Source organism: Musa acuminata, chromosome BXJ1-5, assembly GCF_036884655.1.
Source record: "Musa acuminata AAA Group cultivar baxijiao chromosome BXJ1-5, Cavendish_Baxijiao_AAA, whole genome shotgun sequence".
NCBI lineage: Eukaryota > Viridiplantae > Streptophyta > Magnoliopsida > Zingiberales > Musaceae > Musa > Musa acuminata.
Genome location: NC_088331.1, coordinates 15777501 through 15785893, shown reverse-complemented (window position 1 = coordinate 15785893; position 8393 = coordinate 15777501). Strand labels below are relative to the sequence as shown.

At 38.5% G+C, this 8393-nt stretch overlaps 1 protein-coding gene across 1 annotated transcript; it reads right to left on the bottom strand.

Moving 5' to 3' along the window:
- Positions 1 to 571: 571 nt before the first annotated feature.
- LOC135675004 (trans-resveratrol di-O-methyltransferase-like) lies at positions 572 to 2128 on the bottom strand. Its single transcript, XM_065185270.1, has 2 exons — positions 1295 to 2128; positions 572 to 1047 (listed from the first exon to the last, which is right to left on the bottom strand). Exons 1-2 carry the CDS (start codon positions 2066 to 2068, stop codon positions 745 to 747), a joined length of 1077 nt encoding a protein of 358 aa, XP_065041342.1. The 5' UTR covers positions 2069 to 2128; the 3' UTR covers positions 572 to 744.
- Between the last annotated feature and the right edge of the window lie 6265 nt (positions 2129 to 8393).

The following is an 8393-nucleotide window of genomic DNA, read 5'->3' as shown; positions in this document are numbered from 1 at the left end:
TGAACTCTATCAAAATTATATTGATAATCATAATTATATCTATTAATGAACTCTATTAAGGAAAGGATGTTTTTGTCCTATTTTCTTTCCCTTGCTGATGTAGATAGCGTAGATTCAAAATTTATACAAGAGGAAAGGATGTTTTTGTCAACATGTTTGTTTTAATAAAAAAAATCACTTGAAGAATTATTAAAATGTTATATCTTTTTAGATATAGATACAAATGGATATAACTATTAAAAAAAGTATTTCCTTACAATTGACCGATAAAATTTAAGTAATTTATGAATTATATTTAAATATCATATTAGATTTAAATATCATGTGGGTCATATTAATGTTCACACTATTAAATTGTCATTGGTTAACCTCATCTCCAAAAATGTAATATAAAGCTTTATTTGGTACATGATCTCCAGAAATATTAAAAAGACTGATTCTGTTCCCATTTTCTCAATGCAAGTTATCCATCCTTTTGGATCTTTTTACATCTTTTAAATTTATATCTGATTTTTTTAATTAAGTAAATGAATTTAGTGCCAGTAATTCAACTGCTATTGAAACTTGTAGATTAAGCAGAAGAATTGAACGAAACGAGACAAGTTGAAATACAAGCATCATACAAGTGATAGTAGGACATTTAAGTTACAATAATACCAAGAGATAACAGGGAAACAGAAGATAGTACTGAAGTAAGACTATCGCAAACATAAACATTTATAGTTCGCAATCGCCGATATCCAATCAATGGTAGACTTCAATGACGGAACGTAAGTCCAGAAAGGGTTTTAAGGTATAGTCCGAAAAGCCTGCACCTTTGAAGAGTTTACCCCACTCGGCCTCACTCCTTTGCTTGCCCGAAGTGTTAGCCATCATGTACAAGTCAAAGAGAAGCTGCGTTTCTGCTAGTTCAGGAGGAGAGTCATCGACATTGAGAACCATCTCAACGATGACTACTTTGCCTCCCTCCTCTTTTGAAGGAATTGCCTCCCTGCATCTCTGCAGAATCCTCACACATTCCACATCGCTCCAGTCATGTAACACCCACTGCCACATCAACCTCGGAAACTTAGTTGAAAGATATCATCAAGAGTGCAAAAGCCTTTCCATTTATCTATCGCTTCAGAACAAATGACTCCTGTCGTTTAGGACAGTCACACTTAATTCAATTAATACTATTCAGTGGGCTCAGGGCATATGTATGCGTTGACCCATTCATTCGCTTGAGTTTATTATTAGTAATACCTGAGTTCACTATTTCTTAGTGTTGAAGGTAAGTGGTAAAACAGATTACCTTGAGCAGCACCGCGTCCGCTGGAGGTATGCTCTCGAACATGTCACCTCCGACCACCTCCACCTTGCTGTTCCCTACCAATGGAGCCACCACGTGGGGGAGGTCGAACACAGTGCATTTGAGCTGTGGATAGACCTCGGCGATCGCCATGGCCATCGTTCCCGTCCCCCCTCCGACGTCCACCAACGACCGCAGACCCTGGAAGACGTCGCCGCACTCCCTTGTAAGTACTTGCACCACGAGCCGAGCGTCGCTGGCCATTCCCGCTTGCAACAAGCTGTTGAACTCTGGGTTTTGTTTGGTGACGTCAAATATATCCTTTCCATGTGCGACCCCAAAAGGGGTGCGGGCTTCGTCCCCCTTAAGCCATCTGCCAACACTTTGCCAGGGGGACAGCAATGCTTGGTCCATCATAAAGAGAAACAACGGGGAAAGACCCTCCACCTTCTCCTTCATGATGAGGGCAGACATTGCAGTGAAGCCGAACAAAGTCTTCTCGTTCTCGGATTCCGAGATCTGAGAAAAGTATTCCAAGTGGACCAGCAGGCGCATGAGCCGCAGGAAGCAGGCGCTTCTTGCGGGGGGAACTCGTAGCTCAGTCTCCAGCTGGGAGAGAGTGATGGGTTTGCCATGGCTGTGGATGATGTCTGCTATGCCCAGCTCTATAGCACATTTGAGACACATGGATCTGATATAGCTCAGCGCGTGCTTAAATATACGGTCGTTCGCCTGCCATAACTCCTTCGCTCCAAACTCTTCAAGGAACGACTCCATCGTATACCGAATCTCCAACTAGTGGTGTGGTATTAGTCTCTGGCAACTGCCATGTATATAGAGAGAGAGGAAGAAATGAAAGGGCCATCTTCGCAATTAGTCTTCTCCCTCGACAACCTCCACCAAAACACGAACACTATTGCAACACGACAAACAAGGTTATTAGGAAATATCTTACAATGGTATTCTTCCTTGAAGAAAACGATTGGAAGATCCTATATGTAAATAAACTGAACCAAAAAAAAGAATCAGTTTTCTATGAGACCGTGAAAGTTTGGTTCTGCTATTCATTAATTATTAATCTGATGTGTGTTACAATTACTTATCATTTGGCACATTTGAGATATAAAATGTTTAAAAGTAAAATAAAAAATCATAGTGAACTTCGGTTCAAATTTTTTTTATGATGGTTTGATTAAGTTCGGTTCAAATTCAAAAACATTAAACTAAATAAGTTTGAATATGGTTTTGAGAATTTTTTAAATCAAATGGAACCAGAGTGTTACACTTGCCTCCTCTACTATTATGTACACGTTTCATTGATGTTAAATATATGCTTATTCAATTTGCTGGGCTCCTCTTTTGGTCATTATAAGTGGAAAATATTATAATAAAAATTAAAAAAGGGATCATAAAATTTCTCATATCGACCAAGATGTCAAGACGGAGGAAGCTAATGGAGTGAACTGCCTTAAGTATGCAGCATAAAATCCTCATGGTTAAATTAGGTACATTTGACTTTTTGCTTTTCTTTTTGGCCTTCTCCTGTCCAATCCTTGTGACTATATGAAAATAAGAAATGATATGCAGGAACAGTCACACCATCATGATTGTAGGAATGACATAATGGCGGGGACCAAATATAAATGGCCACATGTGTTTGTTTCGGACGTATTCGAACAGTGGACACATCTGGCAATCCGATGAGAGGACAAAATCGGGCGGAGTTTGGATAGATACTACGTGTCAGGATGGGGACCTTATTTGATTTATTCGACCAAGAGATTAAAATAAAGGACGAGTAGTGAAAGTACGTTATCATTGCTGATCCTTGTTATATCTTCGTAGTCTAAAATTACAATCAGATTATCCACTTCTGCTTCGGGATAATCCTATTAATAAAACAAATAAAATGAAATGACTGATTTTCTTGGAAAAATTTCTCTGTTTTTTTTTTTTTTTTGTAAACATCCCTTGTTGCTAGAATATCTAAATATTCCTTAGTTTTATTAGCTTTAAGTATTTAGGGTTCATATTTTTCTAAAAAACCCAATGGTGTTACGGCTAAGGTCAACGGTGATATCGCTTAGTATTAGGTGGTGGTACCACCCAGATTGACGATGGTATCGCTAGGACACAATATCCTAGATTGTGTCGATGATACCACTGAGTGTATGTGGTGGTCCCGTTAGTGCATAGGGTGACAAGTGATGGTACCATTAGTATTCCGAAAATCCTAAAATTTAAATTTTTAATTTTGTAAAAAAAGCCATTTGGGACTTATAAATTCTCCTCTCATACTTACTTGTAAGAACATGAAAAAACTTATAGTTTTAAGTATATAAAATCTTTTAAAGTATTGAGTCTCTTCCTCTTTTGCTTTAGAAGTCTTCCTAAGAGAGGAGCGAGTTCTTATTATAAAAGAGATACAAAGGTTCTCTCTTATGAAAAGGAAAAAGGGTTATAATAAGGGTAGTTGATCTTCACTCATTGAAAAGAAGATCGGCAGTAAAAACTGGTGGCCTCGAGAGTAGAGGAATCGAGAGTTGATGTAGGTTGGGATGACGGAACCACTATAAATCTAATTTATATTTTCCTTTATGCTTTTTGTTCTTATTACTAACTGATTTAGTTGCTCACTACCTTTACTCTCATTATAAGTTAAACGCATTTTTGATACAGGTTTCATCAAATGAAAGTTTTCAAATCATAATTTTTTAAAAGCATTAATTCACCCCCCTTTTAGTGGCTTTACGATTCAAACAAATACTAGGGAAAGAACTAATTGGCTCAATCTAATGTTTCTAGGAATCACAATTGTAAATAATATAAAATTTTTATTACCACTTGCAACTAGCTCATAAGAATATTTATGAATTTTTTAAGATAGATTTAAATTTGTTGAATCTCATATTTTGATTATAAAATCAATTAGTAAATTATTTGATTAAATCTATATGTTGAGAAAAATGTATAGGATTAGCTACAATAGCGATCAAAGCATAAAGCAAAATGAAGTGCCGGAGTCAAAATCAAAATTTCGTTGAGAGTTGTTAGTCCTAATTGAAAAATATATTTGTGTAAAACCTACTTAGTTGACCCTTATTAAAGAGGTGAAGAGGTTGGCTAAGGATATGATTAGTTTGAAGGTTGCTTCTTGGAGAAGCATTAAGAGTTGGTTAGAAGTAGAAGTTTTGAGTAGGAGTTCTATTTAGAATTGGGGTTTAGAAGCCCTATAAATAGTCATGTATTCATTATCTTTTGATAAAAAATAGATCAAGCTTTTTAGCGACCTTTGAGCAATAACTTGGAGGAAGGAACCCCTATAGAGTTCCAAGGAGGTCGATCCCCTAAATAGATCAACCCTAAGCTTAAAATCCGTAAAGGTTCTAACACTTAGTATCAAAACAACATTTTTGGCATCTTGTTGCCCTTCTATAGCCATCCATCAGCCCTCCACAGCCGCCTAAAGTAATTTCCAAAATTGCTTAAAAGATCATTGTCGAATTTTGCTGTCATCTCCACCACCGCAGATCATCCTTTGATCTCTCAGTGAATTGCAACAGGTTCTGATTGTTAGGATCAAGAACACACAAATAGGGGGGGGGGGTTGAATTAGTGCAAAGGAAAACTTTCATAATTTCAAAAACCTTGTTCTGATTAAACCTGATTCAACGAGAATGAGTTTAACTTAATTCGTTTAGAAAGGAATTTGAGCTTCAAGTCTTAAGTGAAAGTGCAAGAGAAGACTAAGGTGATTTCCAACAGTGCTAATCACAAGAACATAGATTTCGTAAAGTCTTCGTAGAAAGCCGAATTTGGAAGATGTTTTACGTCAAAGCGAATATATACGTATTTAAAACACAGTAAGGAGGAGAGGCAATTTGCTATATGCTAGTCATAGGTGCCCAGCAAGCCAATTACGTGAGTGATGGCACGCATGACTTGATACAGAATCTTTTTACTTATTTTTTGACATATATCACTTTATATATATATATATATATATATATATATATATATATATATATATATATATATATATATATATATATATATTGTGATGTCCTTGGATTTGTGCAATGGGAATCAGATCGTGATGAAATCACGATAATGAGATCGATTCATCTTTAAATACAGATCCTAAATAATTCCGGTCATAGGTTACTCGAGAGGGATATCGTGATAACCGGACAGACTAGTGTGTTGTATACCCATCCATATGATGGATGCAGCTGGCCTCATAGTTGTTCATGTAGGGACACTAGGGATATAGTACAGGTGCTCATTGGAGAATGAGTTCACTGATTGCTCCACTTACGGAATGCTGGATGGTTGATGATGCCTTATTATCAGACCGATTCCGTAGTCCTAGTGGTATATCTGGTCCTTAGACTTGAGACACCAAGAATGTCCTGTATGAGTGCTCCACTCTTTGATACCAGACTTATAGGTTTGGCTGTCCCAGATCTAGTACAGCTGGTCATTGGGAGTGGTAGTCGACCTTACGAGGGCTATTGAGTGTCGATAAAGGATCATCCACTCACGGCGTTAAGAGAGGAATATTCCATGTATTCTTGCTTAGACAAATCCCTGGCCAGGGTCATTCGGGTTGAGAGAGAAAAAGTTCTCTGGGAGAATCCGATTAGAGTGAGACTCGAGTAGAAATCGTATAGGTCTGACAACACCATGCTCGATATACGGTCTCTGGAATATTAGATGGAAGAGAGACTATAGGTACACGGTAACTAAGGACAGACAGGTCCAATGGATTGGATTCCCCTATATCGTCTAGGGACTACGGCGTAGTGGCCTAGTACGTCCATAGTCGATGAGTCGAGTGAATTATTACAGAGATAATAATTCATTAAGTTAGAAGGAGTTCTAATAGGTATGACTCACGGCCAGCTCGATATTGGGCCTAGAGGGTCACACACATATGGTAGGCATTGCGATGAGTAGAGGTTTGGATATGAGATATTCGACGGAGCCCTTGTCTTATTGGATGCAGATCCAATACCCACTAGGGGAGGATCCGGGTTTGACAGGGGACCTCTATAAATAGGAGGGATTTAGAGCCTCATAGGCTAGAGCCTTTGCTTGCCTCTCATATTCTCCTTCCCCTCTCTACCTCAGAGCAGGCCTAGAGTTTTGAGGAGTGTCGTCATAGCCCTACTATGTGGATCACCACTAGAGAGGAGGACTCTTGACCTCCTTCACCCTCTCCTAAAGATCTACAAGGAAACATAGATATACGATCTCCCTAGGTAACACAATCTACTCTATACGCAGTTTTAAGTTTTGCGGATTTTGCGCACCAATCTTCGTATGACGACGAACATCTCTTTGAGAATCGGGGATTTTATTTTCTTGTTCTTCCGCTACACATTTGATGTCGCCCCCAAGATTTCCCAACACTATAAAGGAAAAATGCTCAAAGTATATGTAAATTGAGATTTTAGAGTGGTTCGGTCAACGTGACCTACATCCACTATCGGCTTCCTCCTCCGACGAGGTCACCGACATCCACTAGTGCCCTTCCTTCAATAGGCGAAGGCCAACCACCCTTTTACATCTTTTCTCCTTTTACTGGGCTTAGGAGACAACCCTTACAAGTTTTCACTCCTCTCTTGAATGATCTAAACACTTAGAAAGAAAAGAAGAGAGCTTTAGCTTTTACAACAGTTTAAGGCCTCAAATGACTCAAGATTAAAGCAAGGTTTCAATGCCCTTTCATGCAGGAAAGGGTGGGGTTTATATAGACCCCAATCAGTTCAAAAATAGAGCTTAAAAGTGCCCATTCCCGGATTTCTGAGGTCTTGGCGATACCACCGCCATAATTGGGTGGTACTATTGCCTGTCATCTATCACTGAGCAGTACCACCGCTTAGTCTGGGCGGTACTATCACTTGACAACACTCGAAGACTGAGCTCTGGCGGTACCACCGCTTGATAAGGACGGTACCACCATTGGTAGTAATAACTGTCGACGGTACCACTACTTGACTAGGGCGATACTACCGCCTAGAATTCCTAGAAGACTGAGTATCCTAGGCAGTGCCACCTTCGGCCCTGGCGGTGCCACTACCGGCCAAGAATTCTAGGTATGAATGGACTATTTCATTTGGCCCAATTTGGGTCTGTTAAGAGTCCAGTTGGCCCCTAATTAAGTTAGTGTGATTACCTCCCAATCCTAACTTAATCTATACTCTAACTATGATAACTACTACATGACACCTGCAATTCTATGTTCCGGTGCATCAATCGCTCTTCCGACGAGCTTCTGGCGAACTTCCGGCAAACATTCGACGAACTCTCAGTGATGATCCGACGGACTCTCGGCAGGTTCTTGGACTTTCCAACGATCTCCTTGGCGAGTTCTGATGAGCTTTTATAGCAAGCTCTTGGACTTCTGGGATGATTCCTGCAGAACTTCCGACGAACGTCCGGACTTCCGACGAACTCTCAAACTCCCAACATGATCTTGGTCTTGACTCCAGCTCAATACCTGCTCAATAACTATGTTTTATTGCCATCATAGTTAATCCTTCACACTTATCTCAACATATAGATTAGATAAATAAATGACAATTGATTTCATCATCAAAATCCGAGATTCAACAATCTCCCCCTTTTTTATGATGACAATCAATTGATGACGGAGTTAACCTTAACTCCTCCTATCTATATACCATACTTGAGATAAATCATTCTTGAATTCAAAGCCTTTTAATTTAAGAAACATATTGATAAGTTAATTTCATTTAAACTTATCAATACCCCCATCATGATTCCTATCATGATATAGCAATTCTGAAAATGATATCAAGGCATGACATCCATTTTCAAGTCTTATATTTCAAATGTGAAGGATAGCAATTATAGCAATTCATCATATGATAAGATATTAATTTGTAAAATTACAAATTGAGTTCTAGATATCTTATCATTAATGCAAACATTTCAAATGTATAATAATTCATTCTATCATCAATTTATCGCATATTTCTCCCCCTTTGTCATCAATAAAAAGGATAGTGATTCAACAATAAGTGTGGTAAAGATTCATGTCATTTTTCAACTTGGAAAGAAATTCATACAAATT